This window comes from Moschus berezovskii, chromosome 12, assembly GCF_049115385.1.
Source record: "Moschus berezovskii isolate FMDL1 chromosome 12, NW_MosBer_1.0, whole genome shotgun sequence".
Classification (NCBI taxonomy): Eukaryota; Metazoa; Chordata; class Mammalia; order Artiodactyla; family Moschidae; genus Moschus; species Moschus berezovskii.
The window spans coordinates 29,274,137-29,301,937 of NC_142471.1; the positions used below are offsets into that span (position 1 = coordinate 29,274,137).

Consider the following 27,801-nt stretch of genomic DNA (forward strand, 5'->3'; position numbering starts at 1 on the left):
AAAGTGCTGCACTCAATATTCCAGCAAATTTGGAAAACTCAGCAGTGGCCACAGGACTGGAAAAGATCAGTTTTCATTCTCCAAAAAAAAAGCAATGACAAAGAATATATTCAAACTACCACACAACTGCATTCATTTCACATGTTAGCAAGGTCATACTCAAAATCCTTAAAGCTAGGCTTCAACAGTATGTGAACTGAGAACTTCCAGATGTACAAGCTGGATTTAGAAAAGGCTGAGGAACCAGAGATCAAATTGCCAACATCCGCTGGATCATCAAAAAAGCAAGAGAGTTCCAGAAAAACATCTACTTCTGCTTCATCGACTATGCTAAAGCCGCTGACTGTGTGGATCACAACAACCTGAAGAGAATTCTTCAAGAAATGGGAATACCAGATCATCTTACCTGCCTCCTGAGAAACCTGTATGCAGCGCAAGAAGCAACAGTTAGAACGGGACATGGAACAACGGACTGATTCAAAACTGGGAAAGGAGTATATCAAGGCTGTATATTGTCACCCTGAGTATTTAACTTATATGCAGAGAACAGAACATTATGTGAAACGGCTGAGGGAACGAAGCACAAGCTGGAATCAAGATGCTGGGGGAAATATCAATAACCTCAGATATGCAGATGATACCACTCTTGTAGCAGAAAGCAAAGAGGAACTACAGTCTCTTGATGAAGGTGAAAGAGGAAAGTTAAAAAGCTGGCTTAAAATTCAACATTCACAAATCAAAGATCACGGCATCCAGTCCCATCACTTCATGGCAAATAGATGAGGAAACAATGGAAACAGTGACAGACTTTATTAGCTCCAAAATCACTGAGAATGGTGACTGCAGCCATGAAATTAAAAGACTCTTGGTCCTTGGAAAAAAAGCTATGACAAACCTAGACAGTGTATTAAAAAGAAGAGACATTACTTTGCCATCAAAGGTCTGTCTAGTCAAAGCTATGGTTTTTCCAATAGTCACGTATGGATGTGAGAGTTGGACCATAAAGAAGGCTGAGCGCCAAAGAATTGATGCCTTCGAACTGTGGTGTTAGAGAAGGCTCTTGAGAGTCCCTTGGGACTGCAAGGAGATCAAGTCAGTCAATCCCAAAGGAAATCAGTCTTGAATATTCATTGGAAGGACTGAAACTGAAGCTCCAATACTTTGTCCACCTTATGTGACGAGCTGACTCATTGGAAAAGACCCTGATGTTGGGAGACACTAAGGCAGGAGGAGAACAGGGGCATACGGAGGATGAGATGGCTTGATGGCAGCACTGGCTCAATGGACATGAATATGCGCAAACTCTGGGAGATGGTGAAGAGCAGGGAAGACTGATGTTGCATTCCATGGGGCTGCAAGAGTCGACACAACTTACGAGACTGAACAACAACAAAACTGTGATTGCCTATTTCCTCATATTTCTTAATATACTGTCAAGAAATTACGAAAAGTTATCTCCCTGGACCACTGCCAAAAAGACAACAGAATGGAAAAGAGAAAACAGAAGAGTGAATTATAAAAAAACAGAGACTCAATACAAGGTCTTCTGTCATACAAGATCTTTTCACATTCAGAAATACGGACGAAATAATTTAGAAAGTATTAGCAGAGAATTTCTCATTTAAGTAAAATGAACAAAACTTACTTGTAATTAATTCAGTGTATGCTTATGAAATCTCAGAATACCAAGAACAGGAAAATCCTCCGAGTTCCCAGAAAAGCCTTTCCTAGTCTTTTACAAAGGAATGAGAATCAGTCTAGGATCAGATATCTCATAAGTAAGGGAAATAAATGCTTACCAATTAGAGCAACACTGTTCAAAACAAATACATGTGAACCACATGCATAATATAATATTCCCTAACAACCGCCTTTAAGAAAGTAAATAGAAACAGGTAAAATTAATTTTAATAATATATTTTACTTAACTGAATATATATCCAAAATAGCATGATTTCAACATATAATCAATACAAAACTTGAGATATTTTACATTTATACTGAGTTTTTAAAATCTAGTGTGTATTTTACAATTTTAGCACATCTCAGTTTAGACTAGCTACATTTCAAGTTATTACCATAATATCCAAAATAATTGAAAAGTTAACTTGAATGGATTTATGTTTTTCATTGAATGCTCTTTACTATAGTTGGGAATATATTTTACCATGGGCATCTATCCAAAAAAAGGAGGGGGCATGTAAGGACAGCCTGGCATGTACTGAGAATTCCTGTCATTTAAAAGCAAATACAGATATAAAGTACTTAGTTGAAATACATGATTGGTTCATCCTGTTATATTTAGATTTCTTTATCTGTCAAATGAAGGAGATGGTTGGATTAGATCAGTTGTTAACATGGTTGGGGGTGAAATATGGGAACTGTGGATGAACTATTTCATTCTGTCCTTAATCAGTCAGTTCAGTTCAGTCGCTCAGTCGTGTCCGACTCTCCGCGACCCCATGAATCACAGCATGCCAGGCCTCCCTGTCCATCACCAACTCCCGGAGCTCACTCAAACTCATGTCCACAGAGTCGGTGATGCCATCCAGCCATCTCATTCTCTGTCCTCCCCTTCTCCTCCTGCCCCCAACCTTTCCTAGCATCAGACTCTTTTCCAGTGAGTCAACTCGTCGCATGAGGTGGCCAAAGTATTGCAGTTTCAGGTTTAGGATCAGTTCTTCCAATGAACACCCAGGATTGATCTCCTTTAGAATGGACTGGTTGGATCTCCTTGCAATCCAAGGGACTCTCAAGAGTCTTCTCCAGCACCGCAGTTCAAAAGCATCAATTCTTCGGCAATCAGCTTTCTTCACAGTCCAACTCTCACATCCATACATGACCACGGGAAAAACCTTAGCCTTGACTAGATGGACCTTTGTTGGCAAAGTAATGTCTCTGCTTTTTAATATGCTATCTAGGTTGGTCATAACTTTCCTTCCAAGGAGTAAGCGTCTTTTAATTTCATGGCTGCAATCAGCATCTGCAGTGATTTTGGAGCCCCAAAAAATAAAGTCTGACACTGTTTCCACTGTTTTTCCATCTATTTCCCATGAAGTGATGGGACCAGATGCCATGATCTTTGTTTTCTGAATGTTGAGCTTCAAGCCAACCTTTTCACTTTCCTCTTTCACTTTCATCAAGAGGCTTTTGAGTTCCTCTTCACTTTCTGCCATAAGGGTGGTATCATCTGCATATCTGAGGTTATTGATATTTCTCCCAGCAATCTTTATTCCAGCTTGTGCTTCCTCCAGCCCAGCGTTCCTCATGATGTACTCTGCATATAATCCCAGTAGCAACCATTAAAGACACACAACAAAATATACTTAAATTCCTCTGCCAAAATCAATTAAAATGAAATATGAAAAAATCTTCAGGGCTTCCCTGGTGGCTCAGTGATGAAGAATCTCCCTAAATGCAGGAGACACAGGTTCAATCTGTCCAGGAGGATCTCCCATATGCTGAACAACTGAGCCGACATGCCACAATTACTGAGCCTGTGCTCTAGAGCCTGGGAACTGCAACTACATGCCACAATTACTAAAGCCTGTGCACCCTCGAGCCTGTGCTCCTCAATGGGGGAGGCCACTGAAATAAGTCCATGCACCTCAAGTGGAGAGCAGCCCCTGCTCACTGCAACTAGAGAAAAGCCTGTGCAGCAAGGAGGACTCAGCACAGCCAAAAATAAATAAGTAAACAAAATTTTTATTGGAGGCTAATTATTTTACAATATTATATTGGTTGATTTTGCCAAAAATTAGCCTCCAATAAAAAAGAAAAAAAAATCTTCAAATAATCTGAAAAGAATCCAGGAAAGAGGTAAAAGAGTAACATAAAAGGGGAAAACAAACAATAAAATGGTAGAGCTTAATCTAAACATATAAAAAATTACATTAAATATAAATCATCTAAATACATTAATTAAAAGGTAGAAACTATCATATTGGATAGAAAACAAGATCCAACTACATGTGGTCCATAAAAAACCTATTTTAAATATAATAATATAGGTAGGTTAAAAGTAACATGATGGAAAAAGATGTATCATGCAAAGTGAATCAAAATAAATACAGAGTAGCTACATAAATATCAGACTATGTAGACTTTAGAGCAAAAGAAATATTAGCAAGGATAAAATGGGTCAATTATATAATGAAAGAGCGTCAATCCACCAGGAAGACAGAATAATCCTAAGTGTGCATGTACCTAGTAAGAGAGTTTCAAAACATCCGAAGCAAAAACTGACAGAACTGAAAAGATACAGGCAAATTCACAAATAAAGTCAGAGATCAACTCCCTTCTCTCAATAATTGACAGTGACAAGAATAGATAACCAGTACCCTTATGGCAGAAAGTGAAGAGGAACTCAAAAGCCTCTTGATGAAAGTGAAAGAGGACAGTGAAAAGGTTGGCTTGAAGCTCAACATTCAGAAAACAAAGATCATGGCATCTGGTCCCATCACTTCATGGGAAATAGATGGAAAAACAGTGGAAACAGTGTCAGACTTTATTTTTTGGGGCTCCAAAATCACTGCAGATGCTGATTGCAGCCATGAAATTAAAAGACGCTTACTCCTTGGAAGGAAAGTTATGACCAACCTAGATAGCATATTAAAAAGCAGAGACATTACTTTGCCAACAAAGGTCCATCTAGTCAAGGCTAAGGTTTTTCCCGTGGTCATGTATGGATGTGAGAGTTGGACTGTGAAGAAAGCTGATTGCCGAAGAATTGATGCTTTTGAACTGCGGTGCTGGAGAAGACTCTTGAGAGTCCCTTGGATTGCAAGGAGATCCAACCAGTCCATTCTAAAGGAGATCAATCCTGGGTGTTCATTGGAAGGACTGATGCTAAAGCTGAAACTCCAATACTTTGGCCACCTCATGCGACGAGTTGACTCACTGGAAAAGACTCTGATGCTGGGAAAGGTTGGGGTGGGAGGAGAAGGGGAGGACAGAGAATGAGATGGCTGGATGGCATCACCGACTCTGTGGACATGAGTTTGAGTGAGCTCCGGGAGTTGGTGATGGGCAGGGAGGCCTGGTGTGCTGTGATTCATGGGGTCGTGGAGAGTCAGACACGACTGAGCGACTGAACTGAACTGAAGGATATGGAAGATGGAAAGATCAGTGGTTGCCTGGGACTTGCCAGGGAACAAGTGGGAAGGCAGGATTACAAATGGGCACAAAGACATCTTAGGGGGTGATGAATATATTCATTATATTGATTATGCTGATGATTTCACCAGTGTATACGTGCAATTAGTATATCAAAACTTCATCAAACATTTAAATATGTGCTGCTTGTTTTGTCTGTTGTTTAGTCAATCAACCGGACATTAAGCCTCGACGTGATAGACAATTAGGAATTGCTACTTCGTTTGCTACCACAAGCCCCACTGGTCACCAGAGTCAAGCTATTAAGGATGTGTCCTCCGGGTGGCAGTCACAAAAGCTGGAAAGTCAGACATATACACAAGCTTCCTGTTCAGAGATACCAGGAATCTGGGGCAGGGTACAGAGAGACCACAAAAATGATGCCCACTGGCCTGCCCAGTCTCTGAAGAAGTTTATAGTCAGACCATAGATGCGTGTTTAATTAGAAGCCTCCTCTTAGGCCACAGCCATGATGATAAGTTAGTAAGCCTCTTTACACAAAGACTGGGGTGTATTTCATGCTGGTTATCTGTGCTGTGCCCTGGAATGGGCTAATCAGTTAACAACCGTTTCTCCATTTGTTACAGTCCTATGGGACCTGAGAATGTAAGCCCCAGTGACCACTAGAGGCAAGTGTTCAAAGGATGTGTCCTGGGTGCCAGCTGCAAAATCAGGATGCTAGACATGCGCACAAATCTCACTCTGGGAGATACCAGTTACCTAGAGCAAGGCAGAAAGGTATGCAAAGATGGCTCCCACTGGCCTCTACAATCTTTAGAAAGTACTTCAGCAGGTCTCTGGATGTGTATTAAACCAGAAGCCTTCTCCCCAAGCCAAAGTTCCAAAATAAGTAAAGGTACCTGTTTCACAGAAATACTGGCAGTGTTTCAATCTGCTACATCCGTGCTGTGCCCTGAGGGTGGTAGCCAGTTAAGCATGGTTTCTTTATTTGTTACAGTCCTATGGAACCTGTGAACATAAACCCTGCTGCCCACCAGAGGCAGGTGATCAAGGGGTGTTCCTTGGGCAGCTGCTGTGAAGAATAGGGCACTAGATGTGCACAAGCTCTTCTCAAGGAGATACTGGAGACATGGAAAAAGGCAGAGGGAGAGTGCAAGCCTCTGTCTTTGGAGAATATTTCAGAAGGCTCCTAGATATGTGTTAAATTAGATGTCTACCTCACAGGCCAGTGCTTTACGATAAGCAAATAGGCCTCTTTCAGAGAAAGACTGGGCACTTTTCACTCAACTACCTTTGCACTGGACCCTGCAGGGTAGCCAGGCATGAGCACTTAAAGAACTGCTTTTAGTTCACTATAGCTTTGTGGGTCTTTTAGATGCAAGTCCCATTGGCTTCCAAATCTGGATACTCTGGGGCTTACCTCGCAGGTGTAGGTCTCAAAAGCTGGGGTGCCAGATGTGAGATTTAAATCTCCCACTCCTCAGTTAGAAGCTCAGATCTGTGAGTTCCCTCCTGAACACTGGTTACTGTGCCAGGAGTGGAGTTTATGGTGAGATTGTGTCTCAGCCTTTTCAACCCATTTTGGTGTGGGTTTTTTCTCATTTGTCTGATGTGTAGGAGTATGGGAGTGGCTCATCTAGTTTTGGAGTTTCTTATTCTTCCTTATACAGTTGTAGATTTGGAGTGTCCATGGGAAAAGGTGAGTTCAGGATCCTCCCACATAACCGACTTGACCCAAAACCACTGAATATAATCGAGGGTAAAATTATGTGTCTCAGACTAAAACGGCTCTAGGTAAGATCAAAAAGGGCTCTAGTAAGAGTATCACTAAGGGCATGACTCTTATTCTAAGGAGAATATGGAGTCCTGAACAAGTAATTCATAGTATGATCTCTCTTTTCACATCCCTTTTGTCTTCCATGTAGATAAAATCAGATCAAGATGAATAGATCAGCCAGTGGGACGCGGTGGAAAGGAAACAGAGATCCTCTGCTCTGATCAAAGCTCAAGTTTTTCTATAAAGTACTTTAAAAATTCTACCCATGCTACTGCTTCTCCAAGTCATTGGCTATCTATGCAAAATTGGTTACTACAAGCAGCAAGCAACTGTCTTATCCGTTGTACACAGAGATGCTGATGATATTAAGGCTGCACAGAAAGGAGGTGAGACACATTCAAGTCATACACTACATATTTTTAGTCCTTTTAATGTCTTTCCTGCTTATCTATGGCTACTATAAACTTTCTTGGTATTCAGTACAAAAATATTCTTAATCAGCTTGCTACTGAAATTCATTAGCACTCTACTCACTTAAAAACTGCTTAATTTTAGGGCTGTGTATGCTTTGTGATTATTTTTGAACTATTCTAAAACTAAAACTTACAAGTTTAGATCTGTTAGATATCCTGGGATACAGTATGTGTGAAAGCCATAATAAAACAAAGTTGAAATATGAGCTACTGGCTAGAGTCCAACCATCTGATGACAGAAATTCAAACTACAAAAAAAAACAGCCTCATTCTTTTCTTTGTTTCAACCCACATTGGAATAATATATATTTTACTTCTGCTACATCAACATTTGTGGAAATTTGTGTTCATGAGCAAACAAAAATGAAGCCAAATTTTCTCCTGAATCTCATTTTAATATATTAAAATTTTCCCTCATGATTATTATTTTAAAAGAAAAACAATTATTCATTATTCTGACTTTTTATCAAAATCAGAAATATGCTTGGCATACGAGACATTTAGTAACCATTCTGTCCATATAACAGATCTTTCAATAATTAAAAAACAAAATTACAAAGTTAAATGCCAAAATATATGCAAACAATTAGAATATATAATGATTTCCAAAGGGGGAGAAATTCCTTAAATGACCAGATAATTTTTAGTAACCTACCTAAAGTGTTGCTTCATTTTCCCTGTCACACTGGAAGCAAAGTACAGTTTTATTTAAAGTTACTGCTACATATTAGATTTCATCTGGGTATTAGAAATAATTTGACAGTACAAAATATTTTGCCATTATAAAACCCAGGACTATATCTCACAATCCTTTTCTCTGTCTTACACATGTCATCTTTAATCTCTCCTTCCACATGTCACAAAATAAGGTGTTAAAACTAATTCAAAAGATTCAAAATCTAAAAGTCAGTGCAATCAATGGAAACTGTCTGGTTTAGGGGCATTTAGTACACTCATAGTGTTATATAACTACCACCTCTATCTAATTTCAAATATTTTCATCACTCCAAAACAAAAATAAACAGAAAACACCTTGTGCCCATTAAGCAGTCAGTTCTCATTTCCCCAACCCAGCTGCTGGCAATTGACAGCCTGCTTTCTATCTCTAGATTTACCTAGATATTATATACAAATGAAATAATATGCCAATATAAAATAAAAATTTAAAAAAGCAATCATATGTTAAGTGGCCTTTTGTGTCTGGTTTGTTGATGATTTTTATTTTTTAAAATTTATTAAGATTTGTTCTGTAGCCTAACATATGGTCTATCTGGTCTATTCTGGAGAATGTTTGATGTATGCTTGAGAATAAATGTCTTCTGATACTCTGGAGTGAAGTGTTCTATGTATGTCTATTAGATTTAGTTGGTTCATAGAATTAAGTCCTCTGTTTCTTTAATGACCTTCTGTCTAGATGTTCTCTTCACCACTGAAACAGGGTTATGAAATCTCTAACCATTATTGTACAACGATTTCTCCCTTCAATTCTGTCAATCTTTCTCTCACCTATTTTGGAGTCTGTTATTTGGTGTGTGTATACATATATATTTATCACTGTTATACCTGCTTGATGAACTAACCCTTTTATATATAAAAATGCTTTTTTATGCAATGTCCTTTGGTAAAGAATCTGCCTGCCAATGCAGGAGATGCAAGACACACGTGTTCAGTACCTGGGTTGGGAAGCTGCCCTGGAGTACGAAATGGCAACCCACTCCAATATTCTTGCCTGGAAAATTCCAAGGACAGAGGAGCCTGCTGGGCTACAGTCGATGGGTTGCAAAAGTCAGATACAACTGAGGAACTGAGCAGGCATGCAACATTCTTCTAAAGTGAGTTTCCTGTGGACAATATATAGGTAGATCATATTTTTTATCTCCTGTCAATCTCTGCCTTTTAACTGGTGAGTTCGTTTTATATTTAAATTATTAATAAGGAAGGACTTGCTTCTTCCATCTTGTTATTTGTATGCTATATGTCATGTCTTTTTTATCCCTTCATTTCTCTGATCTTGCCTTCTTCTGTGTTTGATTTTTTTTTCTAGTGTACTATTTCTATTCACTCCTCATTGTCTTTTCTGTATATTTTTTAGTGATTTTCTTAGTGGTTAACCTGAGGATTACAATTAATATCTCAAATTAATAATCTACTTTGAACCAACATTAACATATCTGTAATCACCAGATGGTCAACACTGAAGTCAGATTGATTATATTCTTTGCAGCCAAAGATGGAGAAGCTGTATACAGTCAGCAAAAACAAGACCAGGAGCTGACTGTGGCTCAGATCATGAACTCCTTATTGCCAAATTCAGACTGAAATTGAAGAAAGTAGGGAAAACCACTAGGTCATTCAGATATGACCTAAATCAAATCCCTTATGATTATACAGTGAAAGTGAGAAATAGATTTAAGGGACTAGATCTGATAGAGTGACTGATGAACTCTGGACGGAGGTTCGTGACATTGTACAGGAGACAGGGACCAAGACCATCCCCATGGAAAAGAAATGCAAAAAAGCAAAATGGCTGTCTGAGGAGGCCTTACAAATAGCTGTGAAAAGAAGAGAAGCGGAAAGCAAAGGAGAAAAGGAAAGATATAAGCATCTGAATGCAGAGTTCCAAAGAATAGCTAGGAGAGATAAGAAAGCCTTCCTGAGTGATCAATGCAAAGAAATAGAGGAAAACAACAGAATAGGAAAAACAAGAGATCTCTTCAAGAAAATTAGAGATATCAAGGGAACATTTCATGCAAAGATGGGCTCGATAAAGGACAGAAATGGTATGGACCTAACAGAAGCAGAAGATATTAAGAAGAGGTGGCAAGAATACACAGAACTGTACAAAACAGATCTTCACGACCAAGATAGTCACGATAACGTGATCACTGACCGAGAGCCAGACATCTTGGAATATGAAGTCAAGTGGGCCTTAAAAAGCATCACTACGAACAAAGCTAGTGGAGGTGATGGAATTCCAGTTGAGCTATTTCAAATCTTGAAAGATGATGCTGTGAAAGTGCTGCACTCAATATGCCGGCAAATTTGGAAAACTCAGCAGTGGCCACAGGACTGGAAAAGATCAGTCTTCATTCCAATCCCAAAGAAAGGGAATGCTAAAGAATGCTCAAACTACCGCACAATTGCACTCATCTCACACGCTAGTCAAGTCATGCTCAAAATTCTCCAAGCCAGGCTTCAGCAATATGTGAACCGTGAACTCCCAGATGTTCAAGCAGGTTTTAGAAAAGGCAGAGGCACCAGAGATCAAATCGCCAACATCTGCTGGATCATGGAGAAAGCAAGAGAGTTCCAGAAAACCATCTATTTCTGCTTCATTGACTATGCCAAAGTCTTTGACTGTGTGGATCACAATAAACTGTGGAACATTCTGAAAGAGATGGGAATACCAGACCACCTGACCTGCCTCTTCAGAAACCTGTATGCAGGTCAGGAAGCAACAGTCAGAACTGTACATGGAACAACAGACTGGTTCCAAATAGGAAAACGAGTATGTCAAGGCTGTATATTGTCACCCTGCTTATTTAACTTAGATGCAGAGTACATCATGAGGAACGCTGGGCTGGAAGAAGCACAAGCTGGAATCAAGACTGCCGGGAGAAATATCAATAACCTCAGATATGCAGATGACACCACCCTTATGGCAGAAAGTGAAGAGGAACTAAACAGCCTCTTGATGAAAGTGAAAGAGGAGAGTGAAAAGGTTGGCTTGAAGTTCAACATTCAGAAAACAAAGATCATGGCATCTGGTCCCATCACTTCATGGGAAATAGATGGGGAAACAGTGGAAACAGTGTCAGACTTTATTTTTTGGGGCTCCAAAATCACTGCAGATGCTGACTGCAGCCAGGAAATTAAAAGACGCTTACTCCTTGGAAGGAAAGTTATGACCAACCTAGATAGTATATTAAAAAGCAGAGACATTACTTTGCCAACAAAGGTCCATCTAGTCAGTTCAGTTCAGTCGCTCAGTCGTGTCCGACTCTCCGCGACCCCATGAATCACAGCACACCAGGCCTCCCTGTCCATCACCAACTCCCGGAGTACACCCAAACTCATGTCCACAGAGTCGGTGATGCCATCCAGCCATCTCATTCTCTGTCGTCCCCTTCTCCTCCCGCCCCCAACCTTTCCCAGCATCAGAGTCTTTTCCAGTGAGTCAACTCGTCGCATAAGGTGGCCAAAGTATTGCAGTTTCAGCTTTAGCATCAGTCCCTCCAATGAACATCCAGGATTGATCTCCTTTAGAATGGACTGGTTGGATCTCCTTGCAGTATAAGGGACTCTCAAGAGTCTTCTCCAACACCGGCTATGGTTTTTCCCGTGGTCATGTATGGATGTGAGAGTTGGACGATGAAGAAGGCTGATCGCCGAAGAATTGATGCTTTTGAACTGTGGTGCTGGAGAAGACTCTTGAGAGTCCCTTGGACTGCAGGGAGATCCAACCAGTCCATTCTAGAAGAGATCAACCCTGGGTGTTCATTGGAGGGACTGATGCTAAAGCTGAAACTGCAATACTTTGGCCACCTCATGCGACAAGTTGATTCACTGGAAAAGACTCTGATGCTGGGAAAGGTTGGGGGCGGGAGGAGAAGGGGACGACAGAGAATGAGATGGCTGGATGGCATCACCGACTCTATGGACATGAGTTTCGGTGAACTCCGGGAGTTGGTGATGGACAGGGAGGCCTGGTGTGCTGTGATTCATGGGGTTGCAAAGAGTCGGACACGACTGAGCTGAACTGAACTAATTGTTGTTTTACAAAGTTCTTTTAAATCATATAGAAAACAAAACAGGAGTTAAGACCCCTAAAACAATACTGACTTTTCTATTTTCCTATATACCTTTACAGGTCTTTATCATTTAAAAATTTTCTTTGTATGATTTTGGTTACTATTCAATATACTTTGATTTCAGCCTAAAGGATTCCAGTTAGCGTTTCTTGTAGGGAATGTCTACTAGCAACAAACTTCCTCTGTTTTTACTATCTAGAAATTGTCTTAATTTCTCTTTCTGGGACTTCTATTATGCATATGTTGGTATACTTGATATTGTCCCACAAGTACCTTAGGCTATATTCATTTGTATTCATTCTTCTTGGTCTGCTCCTCAAAGTCAACTGACCTATCGCCAAGATTCTGATTCTTTAATCTAGCTGCTCAAATCTATATTGAACTCTTTCAGTAAATATTTTATTTACTTTTCAGTGCAATAATTTTTAAAATTTTGTATTTATATTTGGCTGCACTGGGTCTTTGCTGCTGAGCACAGGCTCCAGGTGTGAAGGCTCAGCAGTTGTGCCTCATGGGCTTAATTGACCCATGATATGTGGCATGTTCCCAGATCAGGGACTGAACTTGTGTCCCCCGAATTGGCAGGTGGATTCTTAACCACTTCACCATCAGAGATGCCCTCAGCTCAGTAATTCCTACTCAATTCCTTTTTATAACTTCAATTCTTTATGAATATTCTCTATTTATTAATACATAATACTCCCTATTTCTTACAGCCCCTTGCTAAGGTTTCCTTTAGCTCTTTGAGCATATTTAAGATAGCTGATTTAAAGTCTTTGTCTAGTAAGCGCAATGCCTGGATTTCCTTGGGGATGGTTTCTGTTTCTTTTTTCCCCCTCCTATTCTGATAACTGTTGATAAGCCATGCAATTCTTCAAACTGAAAATTAGACATTTTTAATATTGCAACGTGGTAATTCTGGCAATAAGATTCTCTCTTTTTCTCAGGGTTTGACATTGTAACTTGCTGAAGCCTATAGTCATCACTTTGTTTAGTGATTTTTCCAAACTATTTTTGCAAAGACTGGATTCTTCCTCATGTGTCATCAGTGAAGTTTCTGCTCTATTATGTAAGCAGTCATCAAGTGCCCTCACAGAAATTTCCTTAAATGTTAGATGCAAAAAATAACAAACCAACAAACAAAACACATCCCAGCTATTTTAGTGTTTGTAGATTGGCTGTGAGCTATGGTGCTCTTTTGATAGCTAGACTCTCCTATAACTCTGTCTTAACTTACCTCCACTTCCATGGAGCACAACTATCAACAAGAAACACAAGGCCACTCAAGTCTTTTCCAAGTGTGTATCAGGCCCTGAGCATCACTTTGGATTCCCTAGACAGTAGCCTTTCAAAGCTCTCATTTCCTGAAATGTCTTTATTCTCAGCCTCCTCCTTCCTATGCTTTTTAGTCTGTCTACCGCTGGTCCTACCTGCCGTCTCTTGGCCTGATGGGTTATAGATGGTATACATGTCTTCAAATTTTTTAAATAGATGAAATCTTGAGGTGGATGAAACAAAAGGCAAATCTTTGTGCTGGTAGCTCAGTAAACTATCAGATGAATTAAAAGGCACATCCACTTTTTAAAGAACAAAACTCTATACATTGCCCCTCACTGAATTCCCATCACTAGTAAGCCACAATAGGAATGTAGGTTGCCATCCCATGACTGCTGCTAAGCTGGGAAATGGAGCATAGTAGGCAGGTAAGCAAAAGGTCACAACACTTTCTTTCCAAAATTTATTGGCTTCTTTCTTCATTAAACATTACCCTCGTTGCTGTAACTGTTTTTTATTAGATTTCAGTGATCCAAAAAGTTGATTCTGTCCATTTTGGGCAGCATAATGATTTGCTTCAGTGAAAGAACTGATTCTTTTACTAAAGAAAACGACAGTCATTTTTCCCACCATGTCTCCCAAAAGCATTTGCAAATTATTACCTTTAACTTATAATATTAAGCCCTTTCTTTCCTCAATCTCATTTCTTCAGGCTGGTTCATCTAGATGAGACATCCTTTCCTCTGTTCTTTAAAACTTTTATTCAAACTGAAAAGTATTCTCTAGAAACTATTCTCTAAACTTTTAGGTTGAGTTAAGTGCCCCTTACTTACACTGACATAGCACCTGCTCTTTAACAAATCATCACATTCCTGAAATTACCTGTTACTATCTCTGTCTATTTCACCAAAGAGCAACTTGATAGCAGTCACATCTGTAATGTACTGCCTTCAGGAATACTTTTATAACAAGCAATAAATCTCAACCAGAGGGGTATAATCTCAACATTTTAGATTACAGGCTCCTCTTTTCTACTCCTAAAGTCTAGCATAATGCCTAACATCCAGCAGCTACACACTGAATATAATTATTGCATGGACTTACATAGTTTAGGTGATACAGAGAAACAAAGTAGCATATAATGAAACAAATACCAGAATCTTATTTTTCACTGTAGCAACTTACGTTCTGGTTGTTTTTCATTGGGTGTTATGGATCGCACAAAATCTTGTGGTGTCATAAACACTTCAGATTCACCATGCTCACTGATTACTTTCAAGGTGGCAAAATAGCGGAAGATTTTATCTGGTGTGGAATATGCACGAATCCTATTCTCATATTCCATCACCTAAAATTAGAAATTCAGAAAGGGTTACTGTATTAAGCAATTCTCATTTTCATGTATTTTCTCTCACTTGGGAGAAATTTTATACCATTTTTCCTATAACTGTTTTTTTTTAATATTAGAAATTACTTGTGTCTCAAAAACCTCATACTTCAGTTGAAGCAATGATTGTATACATTTTGTTTAGAATGTTTTTTAAGGTTTTTTTTTTTAGTTGGAGGATGACTGCTTTACAATGTTGGTTGGTTTCTGCTGTAAAGAATCACAAATCAGTCATAACTCTCTCTCCATATATATAGATATATGTAAATCCCCTCCCATTTTAAACAATTTTTTTTAATTTAAATTTTGGCTGTAGTGGGTCTTAATTACTGCATGAGAGCTTTCTCTAGTTGCTGCCAGTGAAGGTACTCTCAGCTCTAGGGTGTGCAGGCTCAGTAGTTGTAAGCCCACAGGCTTAGTTGCCCTAAGGCATGTGGAATATTCCCGGACCAGAGATTGACTGGTGTCCCCAGCAATCCAACGTGGATTCTTAACCACTGGGCCACCAGGGAAGCCTTAGAAGTTTTTGAATAGTTTCCTAATTTACTAAATCATTGAAAGCAAGCAAAAGAAAAATGTCATACAAGAATTCAAAAAGTCTCAGTCAAAGGCTCCATACACATGAGAGTCTATCATTTTTTTAAATACCAAGTTTTCTGGAAGGGACTGATTTTATAGTTTTACTTTCATGCAATTTCCTGAATTCTAAAACAAAACAGACATGGGACTTTCACAGATCTGAACAACTCTTTCAAGTACAAAGTACATTAAGTAATAGCATAAAAAATAAAATTACATATCACGGAAACTCACTTATTAACACCTCTGAAGCAAAGATTTTTACTTTGGACTGAAACATTAGACTTCCAGGGAACATTTAAATATAGCATATTTAGAAAAGAGTAGACGTGGGAAGAACACAGGAAAATATTTGAATAGGAACAAAATTATATAAGGCATACATTTAACTAAAAGAGTATAACATTAACATAAAAGCTAATATAAAAGTTAATATAACATTAATATAAAAGTCCATTTCCTTATCTAGCACCCAAGACCCCATCTATATATGAAACATACAAAAATATTGTTATCTTTTGCATAATATTCTTGTACAACCTATATCGTACTTTGGTGAAAAGATTTCTCTCATACCTGAATTTTATATGTTGAGATAACCAATACTAAATAGTATCTTATAAATAACTGGCTAGAAAATGTCAAGGCAATATAATCTAAAAATTCATACTGTAAGGCAATTATCCTTCAAATAAAAATTTTAAAAATCTATCAGTGAATTCAATGTCTATAAAAAACATTATTCAATGTCTATATTTTTTAAAAAATTATTAATGTTTTAATTTGCTTTATTAACTCAGCTATTATTGTAACTGTCATTTCTGGCTAGATGGTCACTTTGAGGTCACGGAGAGCAGCTGGTTAACAATGGGCTCAATTCCATTACCAGATGTGCTTTCAGTCACCAAGAAAGGAATGCGAATTTGTAACTATACATGACAGGAATCTTTCTAAAGCTAATTTGCATTAAAAGTCTGAATACTGATTTCAGAAAATTTTTCAATAGATTTGGCACATGGCAGACACACTAAGCATTCCCTTAGCAGCCTTTCAACCCCTTAGCAGCCTTGAAACTTAGCTACAAGTCTTAAACCAAAGGCATTTTATATTTTACTACATCTGCTGGGTCATACCAGCTACAAAACAAAAATAATCAGTTTGCAATATTTAGGGTATAAGCTACAGCTACTGCCAAAGATGGTTTTGTCAACTAAAATGTTAAGTCAATCATATGTAAGATAAAAGAAAAAAAACAACTTAAAAGTCAATGATTTACAGACTGAAAATCAGATCCTTCATTGTTACCCAAAAAATACACTGCTGAATATTACTAATTAGTTTTAGTTTAAAATAATAGGTAAAGTAACAGACTTCCTGCATTTCCACATTTTGAGTTTAATATAGACATACTGTAGAGTATATTTTTGCTTTTTTTCACTTAGCAATCTAGCTTTTTTTAAAGACTTTATTGAATTTGTTACAGTATTGTTTCTTCTCCAAAAGGCATGTGAAAAGATGCTCAACACCACTAAGTATCAGAGAAATGCAAACTAAAACTATAATGAGGCCCTGACACCAGTCAGAATGGTCATCATCAAAAAGTCCACAAACAATAAATGCTGGAGAGGGTGTGGTAAAAATGGAATCCTCCCACACTGTTGATGGGAATGTAAATTGGTACAGCTACTACGGAGAACAATATGGAGGTCCCTTAAAAAACTAAAAACAGAGCTATCACATGATCCAGCAATCCCACTCCTGAGCGTGTATCTGGAGAAAAACATTGTTTGAAAAAAATCCATGGATCCCAGTGTTCAATGCAGCACTGTTTACAATAGCCAAGAGATGGAAGCAAACTAAATATCTATTGACAGATGAATGGATAAAGAAGATGCGGTACATATACTCAAGGGAATTATTACTCAGCCATTAAAAAGAACGAAATAATGCCATTTATAGCAACACAGATGGACCTGGAGTTTATCATATGAAGTAAAGTAAGTTGGAAGGACAAATATCATATGATATTGACTTATGTATGAATCTAAGTAAATGATACAAATGAACTTACTTGCAAAATAGAAATAGACTCAGAGACTTAAGAGAACAAACTCATGGTGAGGGGAGGGACGGACTCAGAGTTTGGGACTGACATGTATACACTGCTATATTTAAAATAGATAATGAACAGGGAATACTGCATAGCACAGGGAATTCTGCTCAATATTTAATAACCTAAATGGAAAAAGAATTTGAAATAGATACTTGCATTGTACAACTGAATCATAGTGCTGTACACCTGAAATTAACATAATATTGCTAATCAACTATACTCCAATGTAAAATAAAAAGTTTGTGTTTTTTTTTTAAAGAAGATAGATAACAAGTATTGGTGAGGGTATCAAGAAAAGCCGACACTTCTGCACTGCTGGCAGAAATGTTAAATTGATTCAGTCATTATGGAAAATAGTATGGAGGTTCCTCAAGAAATTAAAAATAGAGCTACCATCTGTTCCGTTCTGTTCCGTCGCTCAGTCGTGTCCGACTCTTTGCGACCCCATGGACTGTAGCCTAACCAGGCTTCTCTGTCCATGGGATTCTCAAGGCAAGAATACTGGAGTGGGTTACCGTTTCCTTCTCCAGGGGATCTTCCTGACCCAGGGATCGAACCTGGGTCTCCCGCATTGGAGGAAGACGCTTTAACCTCTGAGCCACCAGGGAAGCCCAAATATGACCCAATAATCCAGCTTTTGGGTATATAGCCAAAGGAAATGAAATCATCATCTCAAAGCGGTATCTGTACTCCATGTTCACTGCAGCTTTGTTCACAATAGCCAAGGTGTAGAAAAAATCTATGTGTTCATCATGGAATCTCAAGGGACTCCAAAGAATCAACATAATTTTGAAAGAAGAACAAAGTTGGAGGACTCTAACTTTCTGATTTCAAAACTTATCACAGTCATAAGAAGAATGTGGTATTGGCATAAAGATAGCTATATACACCAAACAGAAAAGAAAGCCCAGAAATAAACCCTCATATATATCATCAAATGATTTTTGACAAGGATGCCAAAATCATTCAGTGGAGAAAGGACAGTCTTTTTGACAAATAGTGTTGGGAAAACAGGATATCCACAAACAAAACAAAAAACATACAAAAAAATGAAGTTGGGGGCTTCCCTGGTAGTCCAAACGGTTAAGACTTCCAATTCCACTGCAGCGGGCACGGGTTTGATCCCTAATCAGGGAAGTTCTGTATGCTGTGAGATGCAACCAAAAAAGAAAAAAACAAGAAAACTTTAAAAAAAAGATGAAGTTGCACCCTTATCTAACTCCATATTCAAAAATTAACACACAATGAATCAAAGACCAAAATGAAAGATCTAAAACTAGAAAACTCTTAGAAGAAAACATAGAACAAAGCTTCAAGACACTAGATTTAGCAGTGCTTTTCTGGATGTGATGCCAAAAGCATATGCAACAATAGAAAAAAAAAAGAAAGAATTCATGGGTGTACCTATGGCTGATTATTGTTGATGTTTGGCAGAAAACCACAAAATTCTGTAAAGCAATTACCCTTCAATTAAAAAAATTAAGTGGCCAAAAAAAAAGATACCATATATGTTAAAAAAAACCTGCTGTACATCAAACAATAATATCAATAGAGTAAAAAGGTAATCTGCAGGAATTAGCAATCAGATCATATAGAAAACTACTAAAACTCCACTAAAGAAAATTTAAAAATGGGCAAAGGATGTGAACAGACATTTCTCCAAAGAAGATATACAAATGGCCAAAAAGCACTTGAAAAAATGCTCAACATCACTGATCATCAGGGAAATGCAAATGAAAACTACACCAAGATACTACCTCACATCCATTAGGATGGCTAATATCAAAAAAACAAAAAAATAATAAGTGTTAGCAAAGATGTGGTAAAAGAGGAACCCTTGTTGGTGGGAACGTCAAATGGTGCAGCACTGCCAAAAACAGTGCTTCCATAAAGACAAGCACTTCCATTAAAAAAAAAAAACTGAAAATAGAATTACCATATGATAAAGCAATTTCACTTCTGGGTATATACCCCAAAGAATGAAAATCAAGGTCTCAAAGAGATATGTGTACACCCACGTTCAGAACATCATTATTTACGATAGCTAAAATGTGGAAGCAATCTAAATATCCATAAACAGATGAATGGATAAGCAAAACATGGTATATACAAACAATGGAATACTACTCAGCCCTAAGAAATTATGACATATGCTACACTGTGATAAGCCTTGAGAACTAGGTGCAATAAGCCAATTACAAAAATACAAATACTATACGAATCCACTTGCATGAGGTTTTTTTTCTTAGGTATTCAAAAATCATAGAAAGTAGAATGGTGGTTGCTGAGGGATCGGGGGGAGGGGATAGTAGGAAGTTATGTTTAATGGGCATAGATTTTCAGTGTTATAAGATGAAACAGTTATGAAGATGGATGATGGTGATGGCTGCACAATATTATGAATGATTTTATTACCACTAAAATGTACACTCAAAATAGGTTAAGATGGTAAATATTACAGTATATGTGTTTATCACAAAAAATATTGGAAGAAAAAGAAAAGAGACCTTGGAGGAGTACTAGAAGAACTAATGAGAAAAAAATATGAAAAATATTTAAAAGATATACAGGATACATAGTAAGGATTGAAGAGAAAAGAAAGGACATTTAAAAAAGAATTCCAAAAGAAAAGAAATGACAGTGAATCAGTTCTGAAGCAATGTGTAAGAATTTTTCAGAATTGAGAACTTGAGGTTTCAAAAGGGACAGTAAAATTAAAACTAAAAAAATAAAACAAAGCTAAATAACATAAAAGAGAGAAGCATGTACAAACTAACAACAATAGTATGCCATGAACTAAGTGATACGACTGTCCTAGATCTTTTTACTTGAGAATTTTTTTAAATTAAAATAAAATAAAACACACAAGACAACCAGGACATGCACAGGAATAAAAACAAATTCAGGACATTTGTTTACATCTGAAGAGGATGAGAGAAAAATGAGGTTAGGAGAATACACAACAATGTATTTTTTATATTCACTGTTTCTTCTTACAAAAAAAGGAAAACACAAAAAACTGAAGCAAATATAGCCAAATGTTAAAACCTTGTAAAAATGAGTGTGGGTAAATGTATATTTATTATAGTAGCCTCTATTTTCTCACTGGATATTTAAAATATTACAAAAAAATCAGAAGAACATAAAAGAACAAAAGCAAAAAGTTTACATGAAAGTGATGGCTCAGAGGTAAAGAATTGGCCTGCAATGTAGGAGACACGAGAGGTGGGAAGATCCCCAGAAGAGGAATTGGCAACCCACTCCAGTATTCTTGCCTGGAAAATCTCATGGACAGAGGAGCTTGGTGGGCTACAGGCCACGGGGTCACAAAGAGCCCGACATGACTGAGCTACTGAACATGCAGGCATGATGATATCAAAGGCAGCATGTAAAGACGGTAGCAGTTTGGTATTCCAGGGTAAAAATCTGACTAGAACAGTATCTAGAAAAAACTGCATGATCAAAAATGAAGCTTATTATTTTTTAATTGAAAGATAATTGCTTTACAATATTATGTTGGCTTCTGCCATATATCAACATGAATCAACCATAGGTATACCTATGTCCTCTCCCTCTTGAACCTCCATCCCACCTCCCACCCCATCCCACCTTGATGAAAGGTTGTCACAGAGCCCCAGTCTGAGCTCCCTGAGTAATACAGCAAATTCCCACTGGCTACCTATTTTACATATAGTAATGTGTATGTTTCCATGCGACTCTCTCCATTCATCCCTCTCTCTACTTTCCCTCTCCCTGTATCCACAAGTCTGTTCCCTATGTCTGTGTCTCCACTGAAACTGAAAGTGTCAGTCACTCAGTCATCTCCAATTCTTTGCAACCCCATGGACTGTAGCCCTCCAGGCTTCTCTGTCCATGGAATTTTTCAGGCGAGAATACTAGAGTGGGTTGCCATTCCCTTCTCCAGGGGATCTTCCCTACCCAGGGATTGAACCCAGGTCTCCCAAAATGTGGGCAGATTCTTTACCATCTGAGCCACCAGGGAAGCCACCAAAGGAAGTCTTCATTGCTGCCCTGCATATATGTTCATCAGTACCACTGTTCTAGATTCCAAATATATGCATTAATATATGATATCTGTTTTTGTCTGACTTACTTCATTCTGTATAATAGGCTTTAGGTTCATCCATCTTATTAGAACTGACTCAAATGCATTCCTTTTTAAGGCTGAGTAATATTCCATTGTATATACGGACTACAGCTAAAAATGAGGCTTATAATTTACTTAATGATAGAAGAATCTTCAACATGTCTATATATAGACTATGTGAAAGAATGAATAATAAAGAGTAACTGAAAAAAAAGGATAGAGAAAGAATAAGTGTTTAAATAGGTTTGGGGGACAAAATGACAAATGGGATGATTGTCTATTCACTGAGACTATATTTCAGATTTAGATTATAAAGGGTTTATAGCTTTGTTGCTGCTGCTGCTAAGTCACTTCAGTCATGTCCGACTCTGTGCGACCCCATAAACGGCAGCCCACCAGGCTCCCCCATCCCTGGGATTCTCCAGGCAAGAACACTGGAGTGGGTTGCCATTTCCTTCTCCAATGTGTGAAAGTGAAAAGTGAAAGTGAAGTCGCTCAGTCGTGTCCGACCCATAGCGACCCCACGGGCTGCAGCCTACCAGGCTCCTCCATCCATGGGATTTTCTAGGCAAGAGTACTGGAGTGGCTTGCCATTGCCTTCTCCGGTTTATAGCTTTAGGAGTTACCAATTAAGTAAACTACACTGATAGTTTTTATTTTTTCTGTGAAGTATAGGATATAGTCAACTCAATTGCTAAGTAGAAAGTAGAGCAGAAAACAGAAGATTCAAAAATAAATGTTTATTTGGGCCATTTTAGCCCTACACTATAAAATGTAACATTTGACTATAAATGAAACTGCTGGTGGCAAGATAAATTTGAACTTTCCTTAAGTTCACTCAGGGCAAAAGATTAAATAGATGTATCATTTTGGAAACAATGGCATGATGGATAATTAACTTGTAATGCATAAATTCTGTTCAAATTCACTTTAATCAGAAGTGGATTTGGGGAATGACATATTTAAGAGCTTCCTTCAAGTGAATAGAAGATCCAAATTCTCAAAGGAACTATTCTTGCTTGCAATTATACATGCTCCCCAGCACACATAAAGTAATTCAAATTATCTTGTTGTATTGATTAGTTATATTTTTTAGCAAGTCAAGGTAATTTTCTGAATTTCAATGTTAACATGCAAAATGTATAAGAAATTCAGCCTTTTGACTTTTCATCACATTTCTGCGGAATTCAAACACCCACTACCACAGGGATTACTAGAAAGGAGCTAAAACTTTTCACAGGTAAAGCTATATACAACAATGCTAGAGTTATGTAAAGTTTATGCTGTCCTCAAAAAGTAGTTGATTTGTAGACTTTCAAAGAGATCTTCTTCTGCCTTTATAATTTGGCATCATAGGTCAGTATATCAGACTCAACTTCACATATATGAGAACATTCAGCATGAGAAAGATCCAAAAAGCAATGATCACCTTACATAGTTGAATTGAAGAACAAAGAAAAGATATATTAATCTTGATTACAAATCATATATTCTTCTCACTACCCCAATTAACTTCACATTCAAAGAATACATTTGCCTTAGAACATGATGGAAAATTGCAAAGAAGTGAATCACTTCAAAGAGAATATAAATCATTTGAAATATCTGATAAAAGACTCAACAGCATTATTCTAAAATATAATTAACTATAGTTCTAATTAATTTATAAGGTTGTGTTCCATACTTTTCTATCTCTGAATCCAGAACGTTTCTTCTTTTTCTCTTCTGGATAAGGCTCAGGATAAACACCTGCAGCCTTTTTTTCAGCATTACAATCTTCCCCTTCCTCTTTACTCTTCCCTTTATCACCAAATTCACTCTTGATGTTGTTTGCAGATGGCGGAGATTCTGCAAGGGCCCTGGATATGCAAAAAATGAAAATTAAAAAATCTATCAATCAAGAAGGTCCATCATATTAAACAAATAAAGATTCTCAGGTAGAGCTTAGCAGGAGTAACAGCAAAGAAATTCATTAAAAGTTCTATAAGAAAAGGTTGCTCAAAAAATTGAAAATAGAACTAACATAAAATCCAGCAATTCCATTTATGGTTATATATCCAAAAGAACTGAAAGCAGGGTCATGAGGAGATTTTTGCACTCATGTTAACAGCAGCATTACTCATGATAGCTAAAACGTGGAAACAACCCAAATATATACTAATAGATAAAATGGATAAAAAAATATGGTATACTCATATAACAGAATAATATTAAGCCAGAAATCAATCCCTTTTCCATAAAAAAGACAACTGGAAGAATAAAAGTACACGCAATAAAAGGATGATCAGTTAACACTCACCTTTTCCACAAAAGACCAGTACTTGCAGTTACTGCAGATGCTCCAAGAAAAGCCACCATCATTAGCCGTCGTCTGATCTGGGTAGGCTGTGATCCTCCATGGTACCATCGAGAGCCCACTGCCAGCTCTGCCAATGCAGAAAGTGAGTTAAGACGAAACATCCTATGGACAAAAAGTAGAAATATTATTCCTAGCAAATGGCAGTGACAGTGATGATGATGATAATAACAGAATTAAAACCAAAAAAACACTAGATATTTATTTAATGGCAGAGAGAATTCTAAACACTTGACAATACCATGTATTATCCCATTAAATCCTCAGAACAATCAAATGAGACAAATACTACAACTCATAAACCTGATATATCAGTCAAGGTACAATTAGAAGAAACCACATGGTAATTTGAACAGGGAAAGTTTAATATAAAGTATTATTACAACAGGCAAAGAAGTACTAAGGGGTAGAGACTTCAGATATAGGGAGCAGTCACTACTTACAGGGCTATTTCAGAGCAACAAAAAAGGAATATATCTGTAAAGGGGCCACTCCCAACTGGGCTGAGATCAGACACTGTGGTGAGGACGCAGCTATGGATGTCTGAGAAGTTTGCTAAAGTGCTATACCAAAAGAACTCACTGTAAAGCCATCCACAAGTGACTGAAGAAGAAACAGGCATTTCTTATAGATTATATGACTTTTTGTAGTGGCAATTCATTCAGATCACAAAAAGTAACCAAGCTTCTCCTCTTTGATTTTCTCAAAACATAGTTTACTTCTTCCTGATTTAAATTATTTTATACTCTGTATATATACTCACATATTCACATATTTGTAACATACATATGTTTGCCCCACCTTCAACATACACACTTGGTTCTGAGTTTCCTTTAAGGTCAAAATTATTCTTTACCTTTCTGAAAACAGTCTAACACAGTGGTTGTTACATTATAACTTCTTAAAATATTTAACAATTTTACTTTAATATGAAAAATGTCAAGTTACAAATTACACAGATACTGGCTCTGTACATTTAAGTAGATTTCTCAGCCCCAATATACTATGTCTTTTGTTTATTGGGTCCAAGTCAAGTTAGACTATTTAGCTGTCTCCCTGAGCTGGTTACTGACTCTTCTCTGAGATCAATAACCTATAATCTCAAGTATATCTTTCTCCTAGCCTCCTTCATTAAACCTAGCTCCAACATCAAAGTTGGAGCTAAATCTTGCCCTTACAGATAAAGTGGGAAATATTTATTTTTTCTATGTCATATAACCTAAGCTTCAGCAACACAATTCCTACCTCCCTTCCTATGCTAGAAGTCACCTCATTTTATTGCACGTAATCTAGCAAATTCCAGCACCAAGGAAATTGTCCTTTTGTTTTCTTCCTGTCAGTCAACTTCCAATTCAATTCCAATTTAAATTATATTTTATTTACAGTGTTGTGTTTGTTTCAGGTGTATAGCAAAGTGATACAGTCATATATATATATATATGAATTAACAAAAGCAGTTCCTGTCTTTTGATGGGGAGCTCGTGGTTTATAACATAAATGGCAATATTTTGAGAGAGGAATAACTTAGGTATGGCATTGGGTTTTTTTCCTATTTGCAGCTTGAGGCAGTTGTAAAATAATGTAGCTTTTTGCAACTGTGTATTCTATAGTATTTTTTTCATTTGGTGAAATTTTAACTGTTAATGTTTATGGCATTGTGCTTTGTACCATTTATTAAATAAAAATTTTAAAAATTAATTAATTAATTAACATTTTCCAAACCCACAAGTGCTTTCATATACAGCACTGCTTTTGTCTATAACAAAAACAAACACAACTAAAATACTCATATCTGGTGAAAACATTATTCATCACTGACAACAGAAAGAAAGGGCACTTGAAAGTTTTCAACGTGAAAGACAATAACAACCAATTCAAAAGTTGGACCAGGGATTTCCCTGGCAGTCCAGTGGTTAAGATTCTGTGCTCTCACTTCTGAAGGCCTGGGTTCAATCTCTGATTGGGGAACTAAGGTTGCGCAAGCTGTGTAGCATGGCCCAAAAAAATCTAACTGCATAGAAGATGTGGAGACAAACAGGAAAGAAACTAAAATAATAACGACAACATTAAGCGATATAGAAGGTGAAATGGAATAGGAATCCAATGACTCAAGATCTAGTCTCTACCACTAAACAGCTGTGCACAAAATAAGCTCATCTCTCCTCCCCAGAGAAGAGTTTATTTACTGATGAGAGAACTGCCTACAGGAGTTTTAGGGCTTGTTTTCTCTCTTTCATGTTCTCATACCTCTGGTGAAAAAAGATAATACAAAATTTAATCTATTTCAGTTACGGGGAGAGACTAAAACAGTATATACGTGGTTCAAAACTTATTAGCTTTGAGAACCCATTTCCGTATGCTATGGCTTCAGAGGATCTTTAAACTTTGGAGGTCTGAGTTATACGAACATTCCACGTACATTTGGCATTGTAATTCAAATGTTACTGTCTACATCTCATTTCACCACTGATTTTAATCTCATTCCCCAAAGTACACATCAAAATATATATCTATTCATCTTCTCCAGTGTAATTTCCAAAGATACCAAGTAAACTGAGGGAAAAAATTATCCCACTGAAAACAGACTATTATAATTTAATTCCCAGCTTTGTACTGAAGAAATGGTTTAACTAGTTGAATATGCTAATTTTTGATGAGACACCATTTAAACAGATTGGACACGACTGAGCGACAGAACGGAACGGAACGGAAGGAGATCCACTTTCCAACTGAGTCTGGAAAATTGAATAGGCCAATTGGCAGCAGTTATGTAGTAATGAAGATTAACATGTACATTTATGACATGGATTAAATTAAATCAAAACCAGTGCATTTTTCTCTTCCCTAAGAGTCCCCATCCTTTTAAAAAAAAACGCATGCCTCTACAAAATAGCTTTTATGTGAACTGAAAAAAGTTGAAGAGGTATTTCTAATCAAGAAATGTCAGGGGAAGCAAGTAAAAGACAATTCTATTACGAAGAAAAGCATTATCCATGCAACAAGAAACAGAACAAGTTAGTTATAAACAAACAAACACACAAACACCTGTAACAGTATAACATTACTGTGTTTCCATAACTATTATTTTTAAACTATTATGCTTAAGGTATCCCTTTTGGTAAATTTCAAAGGGGCACAGAACCAGAAAATCACTTAATTAAACATCCCTATTTTAAACAGGTGAAGGAACAAAGATCCAGATAAGTTATGCAGTTTCAGTTCAGTTCAGTTGCTCAGTCCTGTCCAACTCTTTGTGATCCCATGAATTGCAGCACGCCAGGCCTCCCTGTCCATCACCAACTCCCGGAGTTCACTCAACCTCATGTCCATCGAGTCGGTGATACCATCCAGCCATCTCATCCTCTGTCGTCCCCTTCTCCTCCTGCCCCCAATCCCTCCCAGCATCAGAGTCTTTTCCAGTGAGTCAACTCTTTGCATGAGGTGGCCAAAGTATTGCAGTTTCAGCTTTAGCATCAGTCCTTCCAATGAACACCCAGGACTGATCTTTAGGATGGACTGGTTGGATCTCCTTGCAGTCCAAGGGAGTCTCAAGAGTCTTCCCCAACACTGCAGTTCAAAAGCATCAATTCTTCGGAGATCAGCTTTCTTCACAGTCCAACTCTCACATCCATACATGACCACGGGAAAAACCATAGCCTTGACTAGATGGACCTTTGTTGGCAAAGTAATGTCTCTGCTTTTTAATATGCTATCTCGATTGGTCATAACTTTCCTTCCAAGGAGTAAGCATCTTTTAATTTCATGGCTGCAATCAGCACCTACAGTGATTTTGGAGCCCAAAAAAAT

General features: G+C 37.6%; 1 protein-coding gene across 5 annotated transcripts in view; it reads right to left on the reverse strand.

Moving 5' to 3' along the window:
• Positions 1–27,801, reverse strand: part of MICU1 (mitochondrial calcium uptake 1) — a 239,419-nt gene that overhangs the window by 178,873 nt on the left and 32,745 nt on the right. For all 5 annotated transcript variants that reach the window (XM_055425497.2, XM_088841962.1, XM_088841958.1 and 2 more), the window contains 3 exons: positions 23,938–24,099; positions 23,323–23,497; positions 14,637–14,799 (listed from right to left, as the gene is read on the reverse strand). In XM_055425497.2, coding sequence (XP_055281472.1) covers positions 14,637–14,799; positions 23,323–23,497; positions 23,938–24,098 — 499 coding nt within the window. In that variant the 5' untranslated portion in view covers position 24,099. The remainder of the gene's footprint in view (positions 1–14,636; positions 14,800–23,322; positions 23,498–23,937; positions 24,100–27,801) is intronic.